Consider the following 27951-nt stretch of genomic DNA (forward strand, 5'->3'; position numbering starts at 1 on the left):
GAGAGAGAGAGAGAGAGAGAGAGAGAGGGAGAGAGAGAGAGAGAGGGTATTACAAGAATTTCCTGACGATAGTTACCAGTATTTTGTTCCATTTAGGAGTGCAAAGCTAAGACTTTGTTGGAAAACTTGTGATAAGAAGTTAAAAACCAGTTACCGCAAGTCAGCTTAGACTCATGACTACCTTATGTGTGTCAGAGTAGAACTGTGCTCCATAGGGTTTTTCAAGGGCTGATTTTTCAGAAGTAGATCACCAGGGCTTTCTTCCATGGTGCCTCTAGGCAGACTTGAACCTCCAATCTTTTGGTTAGCTGCTGAGCACATTAACTATTTGTACCACCCAGGAACTCCAATGAGAGATTAAAGAGGTTAAATAGACAAGAGGGCAAACATTCATGCACTGGTTGTCTATGGAGCTTTACACTTTTGATAAGTAATCTCAAGACAGTACAGTGCAGTAATCCAGATTTTCTGGAGCCATTGAGACTGGATGAGCCTCCCAAACTATTTCCCTGAGAAATCTTTAAACTTTAAACCTTAAGCCAGAACTATACCCTAAAGTCTTGTTTGAACCAAAAAAATAGCTTATTTTATTTACGAAAGTACATCTACTTTGAGCATTGTGCTTTTTAAAAGAATTATCTATGTGAGATAAATTGACAATGGCAACTCGAAAGGTTGGATGGGAAGCTTAGGGGTCAGTGAGTTTAACTGAGGTGGAATAATGTGGAAAAGAATAGCGAGAATGGTACCACAACCTTAAGAATGTAACCAATGTCACTGAACAGTACATGTAGAAACTGTTGAAATGGTGTCTCTTTGGCTGTTAAACTTTTACCAAAATAAAAAATTATGAGGGAAAAAAATGAATGTGATGAGAATAATGGTGTGTATGTGTGTAAACACTGAATGGAGAATAAGAGAAGGCATCTATAATCATCTGCCATTTCAATCAAGACCTGAGGGCAAGAAAGAGTTGGACAAAAAAACATTTCAGACAGACCAAACAGCAGGTGCCAATGTCCTGAAGCTGAAATGGGGGTGGGAGGTGGGGGGTGGGTATTGAAGAAACAGGACAACCAGTGTGCTTCCTATTGTGTTTCAAAAAATAAATGAAATCAGTAACAGAAGCTTTCTAGAAAAAAAAAAAAAAAAAGACAGTACAGTGCAGTTATGTGTATTGTGTGTGTGTGTGTAATACAAGCACTTAAGAACTATACTAGCAGCAGAATCAATGCAGGACACGCAACATGAATCTGAAGAGCAATTCTGTGACATCAACCAGAGTTGCAAGCTCCACCTCTCATGCAATACTTCTCTATGCAACGACACTCTGCCCCTTGAGAATGGAAGCATCCCAATTATTACTAGTGTTATTAGGGAGGCAGAAATCATAGTGACTACAGGCATGGATTGCAGAATCAGAGAACCTTTGGTTAGAGTCCCATCTCTGCATTCATCAGCTGTGAAGTCTTTGGCAAGATTACTTGTATTCTCAAGGCCTCAGTTTCCTCATTTGTAGACTAGAAACATAAGTATGCATAATGCATGGAAAGTGCTTAACACAATGCCTAGCACATAGTTAACCAGTTGCTGTTGAGTCAACCCCGACTCACGGCAACCCTATGTGTGTCAGAGTAGAACTGTGCTCCATAGGGTTTTCAGTGGCTGATTCTTCAGAGGTAGATTACCAGGCTTTTCTTCTGAGGTGTCTTTAGGTGGACTTGAACCTCCAATCTTCCAGTAGTGGCCCAGCTCCTTAATCATTTCCACCACCCAGGGACACCAACTCACAGTCAGCACTCAATAAATGTTAAGGGTCTTATCATTCTTATTAGACCATCTTTTACCGCAACTGGCATCATTAGCACTGAAGTAGTAGCAGTAGTAGCAGTAGTGCAATCTACTTTTCTCCCCACTTAGCTCCTAGCCCAACCTTTAAAAAAAAATTCTCAGATTCAGTGTGTTGACAGTAGTAAATGTTCACTTGTCCTCTTTGTGTTTCAATTCCTTGTTTACATATATAGTCTAACTAATGAAGCAGAACAGGGTGAAGGATAATACAAGGGGCTAATCTCTGGGGTACATTCTTTGATTTCAGTTTAGTAGATTTACTCTGCTAATTATATGGGCTATATTTGCTTGGGTTAGTGCTAACATTCAATTGCATTCCTGAAGCATATGTTGGCTGGGGTGGGGAAGATAGCCAGAAATGTGCTAAGCAATGGGGGAAAACTGGATCAGGCTTAAAAATTAACCACAATTAATCCCATAAACTGAACTGTGATGCTCAGCTTCCTCCTAATGCTGAGATTCTAGGAAGCACACCATACTTTGAAAATTATCTGCTCCATCTTCTATCCCACCCTCATCCTCAGTATATTATGCAAATGTTGAAGAAGCAGCAGCTGTAGCATGGGGGTCTATAATGGGTTTTGTTTCTGCTGGGCCCAAAAACTGGGTAATTGTACTAGGAATTTTCCTGTTGCATCAGAGAATTACCCATAATTATGTGATAAAATGACAGTGTCTCTAACAGAAGCACACCCTTTGAGCAATTACAGTGACATGATGACAGGCAGCTGAAAGTGCTTGGTGCTTGTGGAGTATCGATCTTCCCCAAAAGAGAAGGGATTGCTATTGAGAAAGAGAGATTGAGAGAGAGGGGCCAAAGCAGGAATGAAAAGCATCAGAATACTGAGTCACCTGGGTTTTTCTTTGCTGTGCACAAAACGCACTTTCTTCTCCTTCACATCTTTCCAGCTAAAATGGCCAGCCTTGTCCAGCTGCACCTCTTTTCCATTCCTTGAGAGCACTAGCTGGCCATTGGTGGGAGTGCTCACGACATGGAAAAGGAGGTCTTCGATTCTGCCATCTTGGTCTTGGACATTCAGGAAGGAAAAATCCAGTGGCTTCACTGAACCAATTGCAAGGGTTAGAGAACCATTCACATGAAGACTAGGGGTGTGTATTTTGCCTGGAAAACATATGAATCCAAACGTCAGGCTTGGCACATTCACTAATAAGGTATTTTAAGAAATAGGCTTGTAATGTTAATTCAGAGCTACACAAATGAGATTCTAGGCTACTCTATACCATAAACCTCCTTCTAACCCAGGGGTTCTCACTCTGAATGTACATAGGAATAATTCGTAAGTTGTTTCGTCAGGACTTTAACTGGTAGTGTTCTCTTCTACAACTAAGCCAGTTAGGATCTGGGAATGCCAAATTTCAGAGGGACTAGTTCTACTGTAAGATTATTCTAATGAAAGCAGAATTCATTTTCACAAGTTGACTTGTATTATGTCTTGAGAGTAGTAAGCTGACTCTCTAGTACTTGAAGTTTCCAGATGGATCCCAATAAAATAAGCCCAAGATATTTTTTCTTGTGGGGAAGTCTTAATATCTTTAGAGGCCAGAAATATAGAGATGGAAAATATAATTGACTATGGGTGTTAAAACTGCCTCATGTTACTGATGAAGGACACACAAAAGCTCAAAAGCTAAGGATAGCTTAGTCATAATGTAACTCCCAAGTTTCATTCACCTATAAAAATTTGGGGGTTCAAAATTAAGATTGAATTTAAATTAATTTCTCTTTGTAGTTTAAGCAGAAGAGTCTATTAATGCGTTGGGACAGATTTCCTTTAACATATTATCATATTCTTAATGGAAAGCTGGGTGGTTTGAAATTCCTTCAAATGTGTAAACCTAACAGGGCAGGCTCCTCACACCATTTGTAACTTATTTATAATTTATCTCCACAGTGTGCAAAAAGAATGCACGAGCATACTCTTCCTTAATTAGCTCTGTAAGTTTACATAAATATAGATAAGTCAATTATATATATGTGTGTGTATATTTAAGGAGCCCTGGTGGCACAGTGGTTAAGTGTTCAGCTGCTAACCAAAAGGTTGACAGTTCGAATCTACCAGCCACTCCCTGGAAACTCTATGGGGCAGTTCTACTCTGTCCTATAAGGTCTCTATGAGTCAAAATCGACTTGATGGCAATGGGGATTTTTTGGGGGGTTATATATATAAAGGTGTGTGGGTGTGTATAATTTCTACAGCATGGCTGTAGTTCAGGAACATAGCTAAGTTTTACGTCAAATTTCCGATTGACAGTTGTGACTTTTAAAGCACAAAGATTGCTTCTTTGTCCCTTCCAAAGATCATAGAAGTTGAGTTTTCCTAATTTCCACATTCTATAAATAGCCCTTTATTCCTGAGTGGCATCAAGGTTTTCACAAAATGAAAATATTGCATTTTGTATCATATGAGCCAATCGTATCTGTAAACTTAACCTTCCACGGAGAAATTACCAGTGAAGTCAGACCATCTGAGGATAAGCACTTACCAGCACATGTCCCATTAAAGGAGAGGCTGGAGAAGCCAGAAACACAGTTGGAAACACAAAGGCCACTCTTCAGAAAGAACCCATGGTCACAGAGGTGACACTGGTCCCTGTGGCTACACTGCAAGCACCCTTGAGGGCAGGCTATGAAAGAGAGGACACACTTCAATGAGACAAAACAAATGCACCCAGTTAGGCCTGCCAGTGACAACAATATAAAAGGACTGCAGTCAGAAGAGTTAGAGCATAAGCAACAGATCACCCCCAACTATAGCCAAAGAGAATTCCAACAGTTTCCCTTTAGAATTTCATAGGGAACTGATCTACCTTCAGAAGCAAACTTTAATAGAGAGGAGTACTCCTCACTTTAAACACTATGATCCAAAAATGTGGCACTAAGATGGGACATTTAAGAAGTTAATCATATTGACTTGTAAAAGAGACAGTTTACAGGATTGAGAGCATAGGCTCTTTCTGGTTCCATTCCTCCTCTACTGTTGCCGTTCTTGTTAGCTGCCATTGCGTCAGCTCCGACTCATGGCAACCTATGTATAACAGAATGAAATGTTGCCCAGTCCTGTGCCATCTTCATGATCTTTCGTGTTTGAGCCCATTGTTGTGGCTAGTATGTAGTGTTTTTCAACCTGGTGACTCATCTTCTAGCACTATATTGGACAATGTTCTGTTGTATCTATACGGTTTTCAGTAGCTGATTTTCAGAAGTAGATCACCAGGTCTTTCTTCCTAGTCTGTCTTAGTCTGGAAGCTCTGATGAAACCTGTCCACCATGGGCGAGCCTGCTGGTATTTGAAATAGTGATGGCATAGCTTCCAGCATCATAGCAACACACAAGCCACCACAGCAGGACAAACTGACGGATGGTGGCTTCCTCTACTACTTACTTGCTTTTGATACCTTGGGCAAGTTCCTTTAACTCCCTGTTTTCTCAAACATGGGGATAGTAGTAATGGGAGGATTACATGTGTTATAATGTAAAGCGACCAGAACTGTACCTGGCACACAGTAAAGGCTCAATCAGACTGCTACTATCACTGCTGCTATTATTATTGCTGCTGCTGCTGTTATTTTAAATGCACAAGGAGAGCTAGCTATTTAAAAGACCACAGTATTATTTATTTGAGTCAAGTTAATAACAGTGAACATATAGGACAGAGTAGAACTGCTCCATATGGTTTCCAAGGCTATAAATCTTTACGGAAGCAGATTGCCACATCTTTCTCCCGTGAAGCGGCTGGTGGATTCGAACTGTCAACTTTTTGGTTAGCAGCCAGGTGCTTAATCAGTGGGCCAAGAGTGGTCCTCGATAGTCCTCTACAAATTAAGTGTTTATTCTCCAATTTTTCTGCTTCCTTAATTGAGAAGCAGCATAGTATAGTTTAAAGGACGCTGAACTGGAATCAGAAAACTCAGTTTTAATATCTAATTTTATGTTGCCTGGTTAATACTCTTAGGCCTCTTTTTTTCTACCTGTAAAACAGGGTTCATAATGTTTGCCATATTTTACCTAGTCATTATGAATCTCAAAGGAGATAATGTATATGAAGGGAATCTGATGAAATGTAAAATGTTATGCCTGGTTAATGACAATTATTATATGTCAGGTATTCTTTAAAGTGGGGCACATGGTACCAACTTTTTGATAGAAATAATGAGAAAAAACTGGACAAACTCTCTTGGATGACCTAGTAGAAAAGGAGATTAAGATTTTGTGTTTACAAACAATAGCTTAGCTTAGTAAAGAATTTCCATTCCATAAAATTCTATAAAATATTGGGTCTGTTTCCATGAAGACCTTTAGGAACAATATCGCTTTGTGCAAGAGAATCTGTACTCCTATATTCTATTTAACTAGCAATTGCAAGATGTGCATGAGAAGCCATCAATTACTTAGGTTGATCTCCCTGGGTTTTCATTCTCCTTCTAATATAGATGCTCAGCTTGGTTACCTGAGAATCAGTATCCATGACTGACTTGCTGCCCTCACTTCTTTCCAAAGTACTCAGCACAGTCTGCAAGTTACCTGTACATTTGTGAGTTTTCCGGTCTGCAAAGTACCCCTTCCCACATTCCTGGACACACTGGGCTTCAAAGAGGAGAAATGGCCCTTCACAGCGGTTGCACTCATTGGGACCTTGGCACTGCAGACAGTGGCTGCCACAGCCTGAAAGACAAAAGTCAAGTCAACAGGAATCTGCTGTCTTTCTAAGGGGCTCCTGACTCTCATGGTGAGGAATTAGACTCTACTGGGCAAAGCACTGGACTAAATATCAAGGAGCCCCAGTTCTAGTTATGAATACTGTACTTTCCAGCTGTGTGACTTAGGATTAGTTACTCAACTTCTCTGAGCCTCAATGAATGACCTACTCTATAAAATGGGAGGAAATAAATGTCTTACCCACCCCCTTGGGTAAAGATCAAATGAAATAGTGAAAAGCACTAGATAAACTATAAAGTTATTGACAGATATTAGTCATCATTATTACTAACCAGTCCTTGACTCTCTGTACTACTTCAATGAAGTGTTAACTTTCCTGACCGATGAAGCCAGTTATCAGAGTCCTGTATACTCCTTCGCAGGAATGCTCTCTGTCTACTTCTGGTGGGCATTTAAGGATCTGAGGGTTTTGTGGTACTAAATTGAGGCTGAAGGGGATACTGGGCCCAAGAGAAGTGATGGTGAGGTATATGGTGTACAGATAGAGGTGAAAGAATATGGTCTTTCCATATACTCAAATGACGACGGTACACATGCCTCTCCATGGAGGGCAGGACTATTTAATTTTTAAGAGAGTCCAAGGGTAATGGCTAAAACATACCTGTTTACATGGCCATACACCTCTAAAGTTCCCATACTGACCTCTTATTTTAGTGAATGCTGTATTTGGGCATGGGAGAAGGAAAAGGGAAATAAATTCTCATTATAACAAAAAGAAGGTCTTAGGAAAGAAACCAGAAACTGGATAAAAAACCAGAGAATGGAGTCTTGCCACAGGCTCCTTCTCAGAACAGTAAAAACCAGATGAGGTGGAATATTGGATGAGCACAGAGTGGGGGCTCCAGACACTTACTCTTGCAGAGGCCCAAGTCCCTGTAAAACGGTGGTGAGCACTGCTCCACGCAGGCCCCGTCTTGGAGGATGTAGCCATCCATGCACTGCAGGCAGTCTGTTCTCAGAGGCCCTTTGCATGCATTGCAACTCCAATCACACTCTAGAAAGAAAGCCCATGTTAGATCAGCATCCTTTCTGTCCCGCCTCAGCCCCAGGGACTAATATATGAGGACACTGTATGCAGCTGCAAAGGGTAAAGTAGAGATGACATAAGAGATGTCAGATAAGTGAGATCTAAGGAAGTCTCTGCTTGTAGTAGCCCAAATGCTTCCCTGAAGTTTAGTGTTTCCTAATTATGTTCGATACGGGCCATGTCTAAGGATCACTCCATGCTCGAGTGGAGCCTGCTTGTCAGCGAGATTGCTGAGGAGCCACATCAACCTTATCGTGTTCGCTGGGCCCCAGAATTCTTCATCCCTGTGCCATGCCACTGAGTCTTCATGCAAAACCTGTTAAAGGGAGTGGCCAGTTTGCCCCACAAACGCTTGGTAGGTAATGGGATGTCAGAGACTCAGCGAAGAACACACCTGCTGCCTCAACAGACAGCTGCACGATTCGATGTCAGGTGCTGACCAACAAGACATAGAGAACCAACAATGTTGGTCCAGAAAAAAAGGTCTCACTTGAACAAAAGAGGATCTAATTCAGGGCAGTAGAATTGACTCGTTTATACTCAACAAGCACCTATGAGATGCACAATACTGAACAGGGTAGATGTGAAGGTAGTGAGCATGGATCCTATCATCAGGAAGGTTATGTTCTAGTTCAGTAGGTCCAAACCTTGGATACGCACCCAAGTAATCTGGAAGAATTATTAGAAATAAAGATTAGTAAGCCAATCTCAAACCTATGGAGTCTCAGGGATTGGGACCCAGGAAAACCCGTTGCTGCTGTCACTATTACTGCTGTTATTTTTAACGGCCCAGACAACAGTGATGCAGTTAGAAAACTCATGTTTGAGACTGAAGATTCTAACAGTAAATCTTTCATGTGTGAAAGATGGGACAAAATAGCGTGGTTAAGTATGTAGGCAAGTTTGCACTCAAGTCACTGCTCTGCCACTTTTTATCTGCGTTACGCTACACAACTTTCTTAAAGTTGTTGACCCTCAGTTTTCTTATCTGTAAAACAGGGATGATAATACTTCACAAGCCTATCATGAAGATTAAGTGAAATAATGAATGTAAAGGACTTAGCACAGTACCTGGCACATAGTAATAGCTCAATAAGTGGTTGCTGCTGAACTGTTTTCCTTGGAGACCATCTCTCCACTCAGTGCTGCCTCAGGCCCTCTCTCCCTCCCTCTCTTCTAAGAAGCTGGAGAACCCTCTCATTAGTCATCTTTCCCTCTTCCTTGATGCAATATTGCTAAGTCCCAAAGAAGCAGGTAAATGTGCAAGATAGCACACATGCTTCAAAAAAGATTTATAAAGTTAATCTCCCTCATTTACTGGGCTGAATCAGTCTTGGGGGGAAAATGACTAAAACAGAGCCTTGAAAACTGCCAGCATAGTTATGAAATCATTTACAACTGGGAGGATTTATGATAATCTTGTTTTTCACCACAACTGACAGCCCCCAGATAGAAGGAAAAAAAAAAAAAAAAAAAACAGAAGAGCTTCCGTGGTCTTGAGCAGAGCAGACCACCTAAGTAGACAACGAAGTAAAATTTCTTGGTTTAAAGCATCCCAAGTTTACTCAACAGATGTTTGACCTCCATATCCAAGCCCTAGCTTCTCTGCCAGAACCAGAGACAGAGGTAAACCTGGAAGGAGGCCGCAATGGAGATGGGAAATGGAATGGGATTAAGAAAAACTGGCTCTTTAACTGTTTTTCCCTTGCAGAGCACTGCCACCCATTCAAGGATCATAAACCAGTTGCGGTCAGGTTGACCTCAACTCATGGCAACCCCATGTGTGTCAGAGTAGAACTGTAATCCACAGGGTATTCAATGGGGACTTTCTGGAAATAGATCACCAGGCCTTTCTTCTGAGGTGCCTCTGAGTAGACCTGAACTGCCATCCTTTTGGTTATCAGCCGACCACATTATCCATTTTTATCACCCAGGGACTCCTCAAAGAGCATAAACCCCAAAATTCCAGTCACTGCAGAATAAGCAAAAAGTCACTTGGTTTTTGACATTATCTCGCCATAAACTCCTCGAGGGCAGGTACACTTTTTCACTCATTTAAGAATGCTAAGCAGAGTTGAAGAATCAGACACAACTTACTGATCCCATTAGGCTTAGAATCTAGCAACCTACAGTTGTAAATACAAATGCCTACAGGCATGAAAAGCAAAATAAACCTTTGAAACACGCCTGGTGTGACAGAATAGGGAATGGTGGGGACTATGGTGAACTGAAGAGATCATGCTCTATCCAAAGCGGTGACAGCTATTCAGCTCCAATCTTCTGTTATAGAAATGCAGATCCAGTATTGCCAGAGCCTCTGATTTTTCCAAAGAAACTGAAAACCTCAATTTGTATGTGAAATCTTTTGATTTTTAAAAGACAAATCATTAGAATATTTAAAACACTGGAACATTAGGTGGGCCAAACAAAACATGTCTATCGGCCAAACAGAACTTGAGGGCTTCCAGTTTGCCACCACTGGTCTAGTTACCAATACCTAGCACAATATCCATAAGGTTTTCATTGGCTGATTTTTTTTTTTGTGTGCGTCATTGTTGCTGAATTGATTTTGACCCATGGTGACCCCATATGTGTCAGATTTGTTGATTTTTGGAAGTAGCTTGCCAGGCTTTTCTTCCTAGTCTGTCTTGGTTTGGAAGCCCTGCTGAAACCTGTACACCATGGTTGAATCTGCTGGTATTTGAAATACCAATGTATAGCTTCCAGCATCATAGGAGCACGCAAACCATATTGTGCTGTTCGTGAAGAATACTGAATATACTGTGGACAGCCAGAAGAATAAACAAATCAGTCTTAGAAAAAATACAACTGAAATTCTCCTTAAGTGAAGATGATGAGACTTTGGCTCGTTTACTTTGAAAATGTCATCAGGAAAGACCAACTGGCAGAAAAAGACATCATGGTTGATAGAGGGCCAGAGGAAACTAGAGAAACTCTCAGTGAGATGGATTGACACGACAGCTGCAACAATGGACTCAAACATACCGACGATCATGAAGATGGTGCAGGACTGGGCAACGTTTTGCTCGATTATGCGTAAGATTGCCATGAGTTGGCAGCGACTCCATGGCAATGAACAACAACAACACCACAATGTCTGGCATGTAGGAGGTGCTCAAAAATGTTTGCTTCAGACATACCCACATAATAACTTCTTGCTATCGTCAGAGAAAGTCCAAACATATAATGAAAGGTATTTTCCCAACGTGAAGGACTAGATATCTATAGCAAGGGGGTATCAATGAATAAAAGAATCCTTACACAATTTAGGAAGAGCTTTACCTTTGCATGTCTTGGTGGAGAAGTCAAGATAGTACTGTGGTGCACAGCTCTCATACTGACATTCCCCAAAGAGCAGGACCTTGTTTGGATCTCGGCAGGAGGTACAGCTGGCCTGTGAATCACAGCTTCGACAACGTGTATTGCATGCTAAGCAGATAGGAAAAGAATAACCAAATGATTACAATTGCAAACAGTGAAGCACTGATCAAACCTAGACAGATGCTGTAAAGGAACGAAGCCCTGCACCAATCTGTTCTTTAATTATGGTTCATAACCCTCCCCTGTGATGAACAGCAACAGGAAATATTTTTATTTTATTTTGCAAAATAAAAACAGGGTAATCTTATTCTCCAGAGGAGATAAATTATAAATCCAAGAATGGAAGTTCCAAATTCAAACTGCCCTGATTCAGCAATAGGACTTAAACTTATTCCAAGATCTCCGGAATTATGCTCCAGAGTTTTATTTGAACGTTACTTCTTTTGAAAGGAATCAAGTCCCCCTACACTTTGTGCTGTAGTCTCAGACTTCTGTGTAATGCAAAGATTAAAATTCGCCTCCAACTTTATTGTGGAGCTCAGGGGATCCCATATTTTAAGATATAAAGGACTTAAAGGTGAGCTGGTTTATTGATTTGCCCAGTTGTAATTCTTAAAACCAAACCAAACCCATTGCTGTCGAGTCGATTCCAACTCATAGCAACCCATTAGGACAGAGTAGAACTGCCCCACAGGGTTTCTAAGGAGTCGCTGGTGGATTCAAACTGCTTGACGATTGTGCCATCAGGACTCCCGGTAATTCTTAGCGGCCACTTTATTCAGGCATTCAGGGATAATCCCCAAATCTGGTCATGCTTCCATCTTCCTCAATTTAATACCTGGCAATTCCATCTACTCAGTTGTTCATGTTACAAACCCTGGAATCCATCTTGACACCTTTCTTTCACTCATCCCTAATCTAATCAATCACAGATTCCTATTTATTCTATCTCTTCTATATAACTCTCAGATCTCTTTGTTTTCTCCATCTCCACAAATACCAATATGTCCAAGCCATCGTCATCTCCTGCTGGACTACTGTCATAGCTTCCTAATTGTTTTACCCATATGGAATCTGAAAACTTTGCAATTTATTTTCCATGCATCCACCACAATGATTTTTTAAATTCATATTGCTCAGGTTTCTGAGGACACTTTCACCTAAGAACTCATGCCATTCTTCAATCCTGGAAAATTCCCAGCCATCATTTCTGGAAATTTTGCTCTTTTACCATTCCCCTCAACCTCTCCAACTGGAAATCCTAATACACACATTTGGACTCTCTCAATATAATCTCCAAGTCTCTTATCTTTAACTCACACTAATCCTTCCATTTGTTCTTCGAGAAGGCCTTCCCTGACTCTCCAGTCCAAAGGAGATCTCCCAGTTACATGCTCTTAGAACACCCTATACACTTCTTTCATGCCATGCAAAACAATTTTTATTTAAGCAATTAATTGTTTAATATCTACATATCCTCTAAGCTGTAAGCTTCAAGAAAACAAAGACCAAGTTTATTTTGTTCCTTGTAATATTCACCAGAACCTAAATGGCTGCCTCTCATATTGTAAGTCTTCAGCAGATACTTCATGCATAAATGAAAGCAGACTGATATTGTAATTATATATACACAAACACCTGCATCTCTGCCGCATTCTAAAATCTTTTCCAAGTATGTGCCAGAGGAAAAGTCTAGGGAACAATCAAGTAAGATTTAGATCTACAGGATACCAAAGCTTGTGGCAAAAGCAGGGAAATTCTCTCCCTATAAAATAAAAAGATATCAGGTCCTCCTGTTTTAACTACAAGGAAAGCCATTGATGTAAAATATTCATTAGAAAACGTAGATTGGCAATTTAAGGTCCTAGGAAAATTCTTGACTAGATTTTCGAACAGACGGTTTGGGAATAATTAGGAAACAGTATTTTAATTGCTGTAAGCATATATGAGACTAAACTTTTATCCTTTTCTGCTAGAATTTCTGCACATGGCATACCTGAATTTTGGCAAAGCCTTTATCGAAGATCCCACCAATAAACTTGTGAATATAAAAATGAAGTGAGGCCCAGTAGTTTTAGGTGGATTTGATGATAGTTGAAATACATACTAAGAAAGTGATCAGTAAATCTTTGTAATTGGTAGAGAAATGTTTTTAGTAGGTATTATAGTGAGTGATCAAGTCTTAATTTTTTTACCTGATCAATATTTATATTAATGACTTTACTGAAAACAAAGAAATCATGCCACATGCACCTATATAGGAAATACACACAGTCAAGTATCACCCTGAAAGAATAATAATTCAAAGCTATGTTAATCAGTTTAAAACACAAAACCAAAGGTTATCAAATGAAATAAGCAGAATGATAAGTAATTTCCTACATTTATGTTGTAAAACCAAACATATAAATACAGGATAGGGAAGACTGGTTCAACCAGCAGTTTCTATAAAAAAGAATCTAAGAATTTTAGTTGATTAAAAGCTTAACATAAACTAAAAGTATGATACAGTTATTAAGGAAATGAACACAGTCTTAAGTTGAAGAGTCTTCATGTAGCCTAAATATCAGCTGGACCTTCCTGCTTGACAATGAGGTGCAAAATTAGGCCCAAACGCCAGGTCCTGAGCCTGGGGGGCAGGTCAATGCCCTGTCCTTGGTATCTGTTTCTTGTGGTTTACTTCCTGAAGCCTCCATGTTCCTTGCCTCCATGTTCCTTAATCCTTATGTGCAATCAGTCTTTTATTTCTCCTCAGTACCTCAATGCACAACCAAGTCCTTCCACTGACTTCCAAAACAAACCGATTAATTTTGAAATGTTGAAAGGCTTTATGTCACATTGCAGAATAGGAGATTTCCTCCATTTTCTGGCCCCATCCTTGTCCCTCTATCATTTAACCCCTCACCTCTCTCCAAGGTCATCAGCAAATGGTTGATCTTGTGTCACAGAGGGTAGCTCTGCACATACCAAAGCCCCTTGGGCTCTCAGCTTCCATCTCAAGAGAAACATGTGTAAGGAGCATTTTCTCCATTTTCTTATATTTAGATCACACAAAGCATTAATCCTGTCGCAAAGTATGTTGATGTGACCACAGCTGGAGTACCAGGTGCAATTCTCTAAGGTCACTGTCCCCATGGAGAGTGCCAAGAGGACAGTGTAGAGGGAAGACCAGAAACCAGTGAAGAAAGCAGGGATATACTTTAATCATTGTTCATAGAGCAGGAAAGGACCTACAGGTGACTGAGTCCACTCTTCCTCTGAACTAGGCCTGTTTTCTAACTAGGTCTGAGAGATCATCTGAAACCATTATCCAATTCTGCTTAAATACTCCATTAGCTCCAGTTCTGCCTGGAGCAGAGAAGTCCAGGTGGGAAATGACGGTTAATTTCAAATGTTTGAAGGTAAGCATGTGAACAAGGAAGAAAACTTATTCTACATTGTTCCTTTCTGTTCTAGGACTGACCAGAAAGAACTGTCAAACAACTACAGTCCCCAACAAAGGAACTGGCTTCCTTTCTCCTCAGTGGAGCTTTGTGAGGGAGAATGTAAAAGAATCCTTGTTATCAGATGGAAGGTAGGCTTGGGTAATCTCGGAGTTCACCTCCAGCTCCATAGCCCTCTGGTTTCAAGTACTGAGAACCTTATTTATTACCTCTTGTTCAAAGTTCTTTCCTCAACTGGTCATCCTTAAAATTCAGAGGTCAGTTAAAACACATAATTGCTAGAAATTTCTGTAACCAAAGTGTAGATTTACCAGGTTAGCTCCTTTGAAAAATCGAAAATGACAGCATCTTTTCAGAAGACAGCTCTTCAGTTCTTACTTTTTGCTATAGCATGGTCATTAATGCCTCCTACTATTCCTGATCACGTAGCCTCAAAAGTCCTTTACTGTATAATTTCCACAACTAGTATGCCTGTAACTGTCTACAATGATGAGCACTAGAAAGGGACATTGCTGATTTAAAAATTTTTTTTTTTTTTTACATACTAGAAACCCAAATAGTCCAACCTAAGGGCATACTTTACTCAGGCTTAGAAAGAATGAAACTTAAACCTTAGCAAAGGACTAAAACTAGGAGAGCCCTAATTCAACTGAAATATTCTATAAAATTCTATTTGCACGGTAGCACAGCAAATGCATCTGTGCAGAGGTCACCCTGCACCAGGGCAAAAGCCTCCTAACAGAGAAATATTCCAATGCTGCACAGTTTTGTCACCTATACTCCAAACCAGGGATGCTATTTTTTCTTTTGAACTTTTATTTTTGTGATTCTACTGTTATGAAGAGCCTCATAAATCTAAGTCATCATTTCTCCACCAACACTCTTGCTCTTGAGTAGAACATGCAAGTATTTCACTCGTGTCTTTTGTATTACAGAATCTACAGATTCTGGCAGACAGTTGATATATACCAAGTACAGTTTTTGTTATAGAAGTAAAGAAGTCTTCTCACTGGCCCAGAAAAGATTTTTATTTCTGGTATCTTGGCAGATGATGCAAAATTTGTTGTTAGGTGCCATCGAGTCAGTTTCCAACTCGTAGCGACCCTATGCACAACAGAACGATAAACATTGCCTGGTCCTGCACCATCCTCACAATTGTTGCTATGCTTGAGCCCATTACTGCAGCACTGTATCAATCCATCTTGTTGAGGGTCTTTCTCTTTTTCGCTAACCCTCTACTTTACCAAGCATGATGTCCTTCAGGGACTGATCTCTCCTGATAACATGTCCAAAGTATGTGAGATGAAGTCTCGCCATCCTAGCTTCTAAGGAGCATTGGTGCAAAATAGTGAGTTCCATACGACTTCACTTCAAACGCAAACCCTTGTAATTATCTCAATGAACTAAAAGTAATATCTGTCTATAAAATATAAATATCTTTTTTGTTTCCTTTTACCTCACATTCCAGATGATGATAATGATAGCTAATCTACACTGAGAACGTATTCTCTGCTAGGGTCTGTGCTAAATGTAACAACATTAGATTGTAGGTACCATTACAGATAAAGAAACTGAGGCATAGAGGTTAATTCACTTGCTCTAGGTCACAAAAGTTGATAACTGGTAATTACAATTTGAACTTTAGTCATTTGACTTTAGAACTTACTCTCCTAACTACTACTCTGAAATTCCTTCAACATGGTACTTCCTAGAACAAAAAAATTGAAATATCAGCCCTATATTTGTTAACTGTAATTTTTGAAAGGAAAAAGCATAATAATTTTTTGGGGGGGAGAGCAAATGACACTTCAGTGATTGAAATAAAGTAAGCTACCTCAGCCTATCACAAATGTTCCCTCATCCATGAAGAATTTCCTAATTTTTTTTCCACCCAGATTTTCCCTTTCCTTAATTTATCCTAACTCTTTGTTTGTGCCTGGCTCATGATAATTAATAATGTTCTGACTTATATTTGAGAAATAAGACATCTGTATAAGGAAGTCTCAAGCAAAACAAAATGACTGCTCTTTGGGCAAAAACCAAATGCTTTGCACCAGGTAAGACCTTACAGATAGTCAATATTCGACAAATACACGTTGGAACAAATTAAATCTGGAGAAATATTTAGGTGACTGATTGTATACGAGAACAGGCTGCGCTCTCTGCACAGATCATGAAAGTGGTTTGCTGAAAGAAACCTTAAAGAACAAATAGACTAATACCTTCATTTAGAGAGGTTCAATGACCTCCCCAAGATCACAGAGCTGATATTTGCAGAGAAGACCCCTAGCCCAGCACTTGAATTAGGCAGATATCTGAGTTGTAAATTGCTAATGGCATCATGGAGTCCCTAGGTGGTACACATGGCTAATACGCTCGGTTGCTAACCAAAAGGTTGGAAGTTTGAGTTTACCCAGAGGCACCTCCAAAGAAAGGCCTGGCAATCTACATCTGAAAAATCAGCCATTGAAAATCCCATAGAGCCCAGTTCTGCTCTAACATACATGGGGTCACCGTGAGTCGGAGTCAACTTGATGGCAACTGGTTTACTGGTAATGATATCCATATCACCTTTGTAGATTAGTTTTCTTTCTCTTATTAGAAAACAAAGGCTACCAGGTGAGAATTTGGAAGGAAGACTTCACATTTCCTTTGATGACCCCAGAACAGCAGGAAAGGAGAGAAAGTTCATTTAAAAAAAAAACCTACGCCGGCAAGCACGGTTGTCATCCAGATAGTGCCCAGGGAAGCAGGTACTGGTGCAGGTGCCAATGTGGGACAGAACCAGGTTGGTGTCACATGAGGAGCAGGAGAAGGGTCCTTTGCCCTGGCAGGTTCTGCAGGAGGAGTGACATCCTGCAGAAGGAAAAGAGACACAAACAGACCCTGTAAAGCCAGACTCCTTTCCACAGCAGCATCCCAAATACCACTGAGAAAAGCCCCAACACTCAGAGCATTAGCTAATGTGGTTTATAGTCTCACAGTATGCTTCCTGCTTCTTCTCTCTCGGGAAGGTCTAGCCTTCTCAGTTATAGTCCCAAAGAGAAGCTCATGAGGCACCTCCAGCTTCTGTGTCTAGCACTTACTTTTACAAGCTCCTTTTTCCGCATAGTATCCAGAAGGGCAGTGAGGAGCACAGTGGTCCCCCAGCAGCAGGTAACGGGAATTCTGGCACCGCAGGCACACGCTCCCAGTGTTGTGGAGATCAGCTGCACAATGCTGGCACAGAGGATGGCAGTCTGGAAAAGGCAGGGGAGCACACAGAAGGCACGAACGCTCATGAGCACAAAGCCTAATCACTGTGCCAATGGGCAGAAGGGATTTCAATTACCAACACTGCCGCACAGACAGCCGGAAAGTAGCCCAAAGGCAGTATATGTCAGTAAAGTAGAAGCTTGGGACCTGTACAAATTGAGTGTTTGAGGTTTTCAGCAAATGATCAGGCCCAGCACAGGGATTAAGTTTTCATCCCTATCCAACTGAGCGACCTTCAAGTACTGAAGCAGCATGTAATAGATACTTGCTAGACGTATAGAGAGAAGTGTCACAGTAACAGAAACAGTATTGCCAATGCTATCAACATTTCTCCAAGGGCTCTGAGAACTAGATTACAGGGTGGCCCTATTCACAGTGCTCCCATGCTATGATCAATGTCCTCCACATGGGCTTCTTCTCAGCAAATATGGCCTTCCAGAGTCAGAATACCAGTCTTGGCCTTCTGTAGGGAGGGACTGGGGTTAGGAGACAATTGGGTTGAGTTGGTGCAAAATTTTAGTCTTTAACTAGAGGTAAACTAGAGGCACAAAGAAGAGTTGAGAGTTGAAAAGTCATTTTCATGGCCCATTACATTGTTCACAGAAGCACCAGTTGTGATTAAAGCTATAATCCCATTACCTGTTGCTAGCAACTCTATAGGACAGAGCAGAATGCCCCACAGGGTTTCCAAGGAGTGGCTGGTGTACTTGAACTGCCAATCTTTTGGTTAGCAGCTGAGCTCTAAACCACTACGCCACCAGGACTCTGACTAAAGCTATACATCAAATTATCTTGTATGGTCATCACTGACTTGTTCTCACCCATATGATAATAACAAAAAAAAACCAACCAAACCCACTGCCATCAAGTCAATTCTGACTCACAGAAGAATTTGATGGTATTCAGCTCCTATTGTAGGTAAAAACTCCCTCTGGCCTGCCTTCAATTAGTAATTACCCTTCAATTTCCATTTACTATCCTCCATTCCAAAGGGGGAAGAAAAATCATAAGTCCTAAATTACCCACCAAAATGAAAAAAGAATAAAGACCTAGGAAAGGAGAAGAAAGAGTTTTGGTTATAAGTCCTTTCCATTTTCCTCTGTAGGATTCAAAGCACACATTTGCACTTGCTGATTCTCTACCCAGGAGTTCCTGGGTAGTGCAAATGATTAATGCGCTCTGCTACTAACCAAAAGGTTAGAGCCACCCAGAGTTGCCCCAGAAGAAAGAAGAAAGGCTTGGCAATCTACTTCTGAAAAGTCGGCCAAGGGAGACTCTGTGGAGCACAGTTCTACTCTGACACACATGCGGTCGCTATGAGTCGGAGTCAACTCAACAGCAACTGGTAATTCTCCATTCAGGGACCAGCTATGTCTTGTTTCAACTCAAGGCCTTGTAGGTAAAAATTATTGTGATTTCTAGCAATGTTTTCCTAAAAAAAAAAAAAAACCCACGTCAATAAAACAGTCTGTCCCCTGAAATCTGTTAAAACAGGAATTTATCTCTCTACCTTTAGTGATACACTTCCTTAATTGCTGATCATCTGAGACGTGTTTCCTGTACAAGAAGCAGATCTCACGCCCAAGCCCAGAGCTCACGCATCTGCATGAGAAACCTTTCTAGGACCTTTACAGCCACCCTAGGAGTTGAGCCAGAAGTGTCTTCTCAAAAATTCTGACTTCTAGCAGCATGTAACCTAATAGCCCCTGACCTTTCTCTGAACTTTGAGAGTTTCAAATTACAAACAGGCTTTTGTCAATATTAGGAACAATTCATGATATCCTAAGAGCCAAATTAATCCTCATTACAGCTCTTCAGTAAATTATAAAGGAAATGATGACTGTATTAAGAGAAATACGATAAGGAAGCTATTTACCCCTGTGGGTATATGGATTTCACAGAATGCCGAGCGTTTAGTTCTCTTTTCCCTATGTTCTCCCCACAGTGTCAGGTGAACAATCCTAGGGGTACAAAAAGGAGGTCCGAAAAGCTTCAAAAGTACTTTAATGAGTGGGTCAATATTCGGACTGGAAACCTGGGAAACACTTATGATTCAAGGATCCATTATTTGAAAAGTCATAGCTTCTTCCTCTTTATAGCAAGTGTTTACAGAGCATTCTGGGCTCTGACATGCATAAACAAGATCTGCAGGTGTTCAGTGGTCTAAAGATGGGTTGCATCTAACTGAAGTTTTCCTCAGGATGCAATTAGACAAATGAGAAAGAATAATCACCAAGGGGATGCTTTGAAGAGAAAGTAGGCACATCTCTGGAGTATTGTACGGGCACATAAATAAGTATTTATGGATTTGTCTGATCTTAAGGATCTCTAGAAGTTGTTTAAATGAGGAATGTAATGTGTGTTAATTACTTCTAAAGGAAGCTAGAGCTAGGTTAGGAACCTTTCTTCCCAACCTCACGACACGCTTTAAATCTTTACCACTCAAGTCAACAACCCTACTCTGTCCAATTTCCACATCCTCACTAAAAATATAAATAAAAGCTGCCACTGAGTCAACTCTGACTCATGGTGACTCCATGTGTGTCAGAGCAGTACCGTGCTCCATAAGGTTTTCAATGGCTGATTTTTCAGAAGTAGTTCATCAGGCTTTTCTTCCAAGGCACTCAAACCTCCAGATCTTTTGGTTAACGGCTGAGTGCATTAACATTTGCATCACCCAGAGACTCCCCACATTCTCACAGGTGATCTCATCTTCTACTTCATTCAGCCCATCAAGCATGAACACCTTTGATTTCTTCCTTTTAACCTCAAAACATCTATCTTTACCCATTTTTATTTTATTTCCTCCCATCTCTGAGGATGAAATGGTTAATTCTTCCACCCATATTCTTGATTCAATTCTCAGCATTATTCCACATTTTATCCCCTATCTCTCTTCACTGTTTCCCTCACCCCAACATTCAAATATGCTCTGCATTATCTACCTCCCCAAAGCTTTTCTCTAAACCACCCCATCTCTTGTCTTCCCTTCACCACCCAACTTCCTTGCTTCTCTCACACCTCACCTCACTGTAATTTGTCTTCAACATCCATAATTCTACTGTGGTATTGCTCTTGAAAAGGTCTCTGATGGCCTCTTAATGACCAAACCTAATGACCTCCACTAATTCCTTATCTTACCTGAATCCTCTGCAACACATTGCACTTGGAAGTTCTCCCCTCAGTATGCTTTCACCTGCTTCTCCTCTTGTTTAGATCCTCTTCTCTGCCTCTGTCTGATAAATGTAGGGATTCCTCATAACTCTCAACTTCTTCCATTCTCCTAATCAAGTCTCCTTCCCTGAAAGTCTTAAACGAGATGGAGCTGTTTGGATCTGCTTTTGGTATACAAATACCCAAAAGAGCTCAAGACTTTCAGAGACTCCGAAAGTACTCAAGGCCTCTGCCTCTCCTTGGCTCCTTGTTAAGCCACAAGAATGCATCAGATGAATCCCTAGCCACATCATGTTGCATGATGGAGTGAGTACCCAGAGGCGAAGGAGAAATCAATAAATGACACTGGAAAAATATAACACAATCAAACTGCAGGTTGCCCTTAGCATCACATTAATCCAAGTTAGTTTACAATTTTACCTGACACAAGGAGACGGTACCTGAGTTTGGAAAGCCGGACTCTCTAACTCTTACTTGCTCATGACCTATATTCATTCCATGGTGTAAAAAGTCATATCGAACATCCAACCCCTTGAATAGATTCTTTCCAAAACAACAATCTGAGTGAGACCCACGTTAATCCATTTGTGCAAACCTCCCTTCCAACTCTGTCATATACAAGCTTCCAACAGAAAACTACTTAAAAAGATAACACTCTGAAATCCTGCTCTGAATGTTGGTTGACTAATTTTTATTAAACTAAGCATAAAAGAATAAAAAATTCATAAAACGTAGGAAATGTCTTTGTCTTCAGAGGCTTGAAGTCAAAGTCTCTTTGTAGGACAGAATTCCTTAAGAGACCTCAAAATGAGCAATGATCTACAGGGAAAGAAGCCAGAAATCAGAGCCACAAGGACTTGAGGATTAATACCAGTATTTTAACTTACAACCAGAAAAGGATAACTTCCCAGGGCAAACTACAGAGCTCAGGCATGACAAGCTACAACTGGCCAGTCCCACTGGGCACCACCTGCAAGCATGCTGCAGGCTCAAGCCCAGGGGCCACTGTGATCTTCTGCACAAGACAGGGGCCAAGTGAGGCTCAAACAGGGATCTTTAGGGTTTATTTTTCTGACTACAAGGTAATCCATGGAAGAAAATATGAAAAATATTTTTACAAAGAACAAATAAGCATAAAAATCACCTTTGCATAAAAATAAGCAAAAGAAAAAAAGTAGGCCTTTCAGAGTCAATCACTACTAACATTAACATTTTCTCTTTTAGTCCATTGTCTATACAATTTTACATATATAGATTTTTACATAGATAAGAACATATTAAATGTCATATAGTGATTTGTCACTCAATACTATCAATATTTCTACATGTCATTAGGGACTCTTCGTAAACATCATTTTTAGGGGCTGTTAATGTTCCAGAGCCCTAGTGATACAGTGGTTAAAGTGCATGGCTGCTAACCAAAAGTTCAGCAGTTCAAGCCTATCATCCGCTCCATGGAGAAAGATGTGGCAGTCTGCTTCTGTGAAGATTTACAGCTTTGGAAACCCTACAGGGCAGTTCTGCCCTGTCCTATAGGGTTACTATGAATTGGAATTGACTCGGTGGCGGTCGGTTTTTCTAATAATGTTCCAGCACTGATTAAACAAGCAAAAAAAAACCTGAAAAAACATCTTTTCTATAATGTGAACATTTAATTCCAATTTTCTTTGCTTTTTTATAATTAAAGTCATGATAAATATCTTTGTGCATAAATCTTTGTCTGCATTTCATATTATTTCTTAAGGGAAAGTATCAAAAGAGTAAAATTCATATTATTATGATAGCTTACATCTATTGAGCTCTTAATATATATCAGGCACTGCACTTATTATTTTAAATGCATTATCTCATTTGAAAAGATGAAGTAGGCAATGTTATTATCCCCATTTAACAGATGAGGAAAAGAGAAAAAAGAAAAGTAAAGAAGAATTTTGCTAGATCAGTTCATAGTTGGTTTTTTTTTCCCCCATTGCCATTGTCGTTAAGTCCATTCCAACTCATGGACCCCACGTGTTACAGTGTAGAACTGCTCTATAGGGTTTTCTTGGCTTTAATCTTTATGGAAGCGTATCACCAGGGCTTTCTTCCATGGCGTCACTGGGTGGGTTTGAACCACCAGCCTTCAGGTTGGCAGTCTATCACAAACTGCTCGCACCAACCAAGGACCTACACAGTGAGTAGCCCCTATATATTTGTTGAACGAAACAAACAAACAAAAACTACTGGAGTAAAAATATTAGGAAACTGTGGAGAAGTTGGAGGCTCATGAAAAGGTTGACGAGGTTTGCACCAACAGGCTTTTAAAATCCACTTTAGGCCAAGAGAAAAAGGGCACTCCTTGCCCGTGTTTAAGACAATCTGCAACTACCTTGTCAGCTGCAACTTGAAATAATGAAGAGAGAAATAGCTCCATGGCCAGCCAAATGTATTAATTATACAGTCTAAACATAATAAAGAGGCGATGTGAGCCCCAAGTCCAGGCACTGCGAGAAGTGTCCATGTCCCTGGGAACCGATACACCAGTCACTTCACTCTCATTAAATCTCTGTGCACACTTTCTAAGAACTAAGCTGATTTGGAGGCAACTCTTGAATGCTTCTTGGTAGGTGATGACCAGCTGACAAATCTGAATTCGGATCTTTGCTGGACCCACCTGTCAGAGGACCACTGTTAGGAATTGTGTCCTTAAAATGGCAGTCTTCCTCAGAGAGACCAGGACACCACAGAGAGAATTCCCCTATAATCCTCCTTACTCCCTTCTATGCCTTTCCTCCCCACAGGTGATATTTGCAACAATTTCACAGGATACACTAGAGGAAGTTTATACTGTCACCACTTAATTTGTACCAGGACTGCACTTACTAAAATAGAGGAATTGAGTATCCAACCCACCAATCTAGCAGCCTCGGCAAGGATTAGCATCCCTTCCTAAAAGCTCCATCTGTGCGGTAAAGCATCTACATCTGACCTTCCTGCCTGTAATCAAGGAAAACAAGGCTGACCTCACATATGTCTAACTGGTGCTGGTGCTTTCATTAAATGCTTAGAAACAGTGCCTACTCCGGAGGCTGGCTCCCAGATTCCTCCCATTGTTACAGAGTAAGTAAACTCTTATTTGTCACTATTTTGATTATAGTGAAGAGTCTTTAAATATAAGATTCATTAAGAGCAACGAGGACAAAAAAGAGACACAGGGTACCTTTATGTTTAGCCTGTTTCAGATTACCAGCGTATAAGCATGTGTGTGTGTTGTGGGGGAAGCGCAGATGAATTCCAGTTGTTTTGTATACGTGCCTGCTTGCTAATAAACCTGGTAAGCACTTTAAATAAGCAAATTAATGACTATATTACAAGGGAGTCTGGAAATGGAGTATTAGCTGTAGCTGAAATAAATACGTTTCTTGTTCTTTAAGCAAGCAGAAGACTCCATTTGTTTTCTAAATATGCACAGCATGAGGACATGCTAAAAATTTAAATAGAAAAAAAAATTAATACTTTGACCCAGCAGCTGCAATATCCCCTAATATGTCACCCTGCAGCTACGAGGAAATTACATGTGGTCATCACTGTGTGATACTTTCTTCAAATCACAAAAGCTCTGCTTGGAGGATCAGTGCAGATTACCCACATCATGATGGATGGAAGCACATGGTGAAATGACTTATTTCACGTCTTTGGAGAAAAGTCAAAAAAGCTTAAAGATATTAAAGTAAATGTGCACTGTCAAAGCAATGGCTTTGGATGTTGGTTTTATGGGGCAGTGACTCCTTAGCTGATAAATAATGACCTATAAAGACAGATTTAGACACACATTAAGATTTTTAATAATGTCCTGTCAGTCGATTAGGTTCTTAATAAAACCATATTAGCTGTGTTCAGAAGTGCCTGAAATAATCAGTATTTGTAGCTTGTTCCACATCAGGTGAAAAAGAAATGATTTCATGCCGAAACTCAGGGCCCTTTTAGTGCATAGAATATGAATTCTGATGCCTCTTTTAAAATTCATAGCATCCTACTTCGTAAGATAAGTACAGAAGGAAACCAGGAAATAACACACAGATGGCAGAAGAGAAAGAAGCGTTCTTTCTTTCCCTTTTGATCACATTACTTTGGTCCCATCCTACCTATAAGCTTTTATAAACTGTGTTCTTTTCGTTGGAAGCTCTGAATTAGTATAAAAACTATAAAACAAACAAAACAAAATCAGCCAACCAAACAAGCAAGCAAAAACTTTCCTTTTCAGTGTTTGTGCCTATTGTTTTACTCTTAAAAAAAAACACTAGATTAGACTAACCTTACCCTTACAGGAGTGATTTCTACCCAGTGATGACAAACTCACCAATATATTGAGAAAGCTGGAGTAGGATACAAGAAACAGAGCATTTGAAGAAGGAGGGAGTGGGGGGACCAGCAGCTTCAAATACAAGAGCAAAGCTTTCCCCTTAGTCTTGGTGCCAGCTCTAGCTGCCAACAATGTGACATGAGCACCACTTCTGTTCATGTATCTTGCCGCCCTGTACCCAGCCTCCCGTTAGTTTATGTCTTACTCTTGGTTTACCTCCAAAAACAGAAAACGGTTCACTTCAGTGAACATTTATGAAAAGTCTGCTGGCTATGAGGCACTATAGAAGATACTATGGGGGACATACCAATAAATTAGACTCAGACTCTTCCCTCAGGATGCTCATCAAGTGATGACAAGGATATAAGTGTCTAAAGAAAGCCAAACCTAAAATGCAATAGGAGTCAATGGAGGACCAGAAAATAGATTATTCAATGGGAATAAGGGGGACCTGACCTTGTATGTTTATTTGATGCTTGCAAACAGTACTGGCTGAGGACATTCTACTTAGGAAGAAAGAACTACGCAACAGCACATGGGAGGTTAAGTTTGGAGGGAGAAGAGCATTCAGTATGGCTAGAACTTCAGACACTCACTTAGGATTCAACAGAGACCAGGGGTCTTGATAATCAGGGTGAGAAATTTATACTTAACTTACTAGGCAACGAGAGGCTGGTAACAAGTTTTGAGCGTCAAAGAGAGTGCCTTTTAAACCAAAGGTGATCTTAAGAAGAGTTACCCTCCTTATGGGAAGGAGCTGGGAGAGCCTTGGGAGAGCAGAGCCTTTAGGAAAAAAAAAATACACAAAAAACTGAGGCTATCATCTGGAAAAGGTGAGGTTGGGTTTCCCAGTGGAAACAGAGAAAAGACAATACAGCCAAGAGCCACTGCAAAGGTAGAATTTACAAGATGTGGCAGTGATTAGAATATGGAATAGGGATAGGGAGGTGTGAGATTTACAGTTAGCTTTACCCAAAGAATTTGGTCTTTATCGTGGTTCCTGAGAGACAGCCTCTAAACACTGGAATTTCCCCAGTGATTGAAGTGTCTTTGATGACAGTTTATGCTAATGAGGTGACTGATAAAGACTGGTCCTGTAGAAAGACTCTTTAGCTACCTCAGGGGAGGGAAGTATAAGTCAATCAATCATGCTTATGTAATGAGGCCCAAATAAAGGCTTTGGACACAAAAGCTCCATGGACTTCCTAGTTGGTGATAGACATCAGTGCACGTGGGTAAGTAGTGTGTCCCTTTTGGGGACATAAAAGCTCTACATTGGGAACCCTTCCAGACTTTGACCAATATGTCTCTTCATTTGTATCATTTTTGCTATAATAAAACTGTAAATTTTAAGTATAGCCCTTTCCTGAGTTCTATAAGTCACTCTAGTGAATTATCAAGGGAGTAGTGGGAGCCAGTGGGTCAGACGTGAGGAAGGCCCTGGGAACCTCTGAGCTTATGCCTGGCATCCTGAAAGGGTAGTGAAAAACCCACAAACTTCTAGCCAGCAGGTCAGATGTGAGAGGGGCCCTTGGGACCTCCAAGTATATGGCTGGCATCCTGAGGGTGTAGACAGAACCCTGAATTTGTAGCCAGCAGATCAGAAGTGAAGGGGGTAAGGATCCCTAGTGTTGTGGCTGGCATCTGAATTTTGGACAGACTTTGCAGTCTGGAGGACTGTGCCCTTTAACCTGTGAGATCTGACCTAACTTCAGATGGTTACGGTTAGAGGAAGAAGTACTGCATTTGCAGTTGGGAATAGAATTGAATAGATTGGAGTTGGACTAATTGAATTCCTTCATTCAGTTGGTGTGAGAAGTGGACTAGATTGCACTGATACAAAACAGGAGGAAACAGGTGTAACTAAAAGGTTTTGAATTGCACTGATTAAAAATCAGTAGTGGGTGGGCAAGAAAGTCAGCAGGAGGAAGTAAAGTGCCTGGTTGGGTGGGAGGCATGAAGATGGAGAATTTTCTTTGGAGAATTTTGAGTATGGTGTTTCTGTACATCAGATGCTCATCAGGTAGATGGAAATGGGGGCCTGGAGATGATTAGTATGCACTTGGGGTGTAATCTAAGGAGAAAATAGAAATGAAGATCAAGGTTGTGAAAGACACTAACATCACTAGAAGAAAGGAGGGTCAGCAAGGGAGAAGAGAGAGAATAATAAATAGTGAAGGAGGGAGATGAAACGAGTAACCAGAGAGGCAATAGCTGATTACAGAGACCAATTTGCGAAAGCGATGTAAGCAGAGGGGCTCTGAGTCCCAGGTCGAGGGGATCCCTCGGCAAGGGTGAGGAAGCGCTTTCCTCAAAGGAGGGGATGAGGAAAAAGAGTTAAGTAGAAGAAGATAGGGAGTCCCTGGGTGGTGCAAAAGGTTAATGTGCTCAGCTGCTAACCAAAAGGTTAGAGTCTACCCAGAGGCCCCTTAGAAGAAAGACTTGGCAATGTACTTCTGAAAAAATTAACCACTGAAAATCCTATGGAACACAGTTCAACTTTAACATACATGGGGTTGCCATAAGTTAGAATCAACTCAACAGCAACTGGCTATTATTATAGAAGAAGATATAGAGAGATTTCAAGGGAAAAGGTAAGGTAGCTTTTTAATTTTCTAAACAAAAAAAGAAAAAACATGAGAGAAGAGAGCCACGGGAAATTTGATTAGGGAAGAGTATAGAGAGTACATATGGAAAGATTGGGGTAGACAATATCACAAAGAATTGAGAAAAGTAAAATAAAAGAATTTTTGGAAGCATATAGGGTCTTATTGAAGCT

General features: G+C 40.5%; 1 protein-coding gene across 1 annotated transcript in view; it reads right to left on the reverse strand.

Moving 5' to 3' along the window:
- The window catches only part of FRAS1 (Fraser extracellular matrix complex subunit 1), a 516919-nt gene that overhangs the window by 186195 nt on the left and 302773 nt on the right, over positions 1–27951 (reverse strand). The window contains exons 21-27 of the mRNA XM_012557480.1: positions 17488–17640; positions 17111–17257; positions 10920–11066; positions 7443–7583; positions 6395–6535; positions 4357–4497; positions 2704–2974 (exon numbers count right to left, since the gene is read on the reverse strand). Of these exons, the coding sequence (XP_012412934.1) occupies positions 2704–2974; positions 4357–4497; positions 6395–6535; positions 7443–7583; positions 10920–11066; positions 17111–17257; positions 17488–17640 (1141 nt within the window). The remainder of the gene's footprint in view (positions 1–2703; positions 2975–4356; positions 4498–6394; positions 6536–7442; positions 7584–10919; positions 11067–17110; positions 17258–17487; positions 17641–27951) is intronic.

Source organism: Trichechus manatus, unplaced genomic scaffold (genome assembly GCF_000243295.1).
Source record: "Trichechus manatus latirostris isolate Lorelei unplaced genomic scaffold, TriManLat1.0 scaffold00105, whole genome shotgun sequence".
Taxonomy (NCBI): Eukaryota; Metazoa; Chordata; class Mammalia; order Sirenia; family Trichechidae; genus Trichechus; species Trichechus manatus.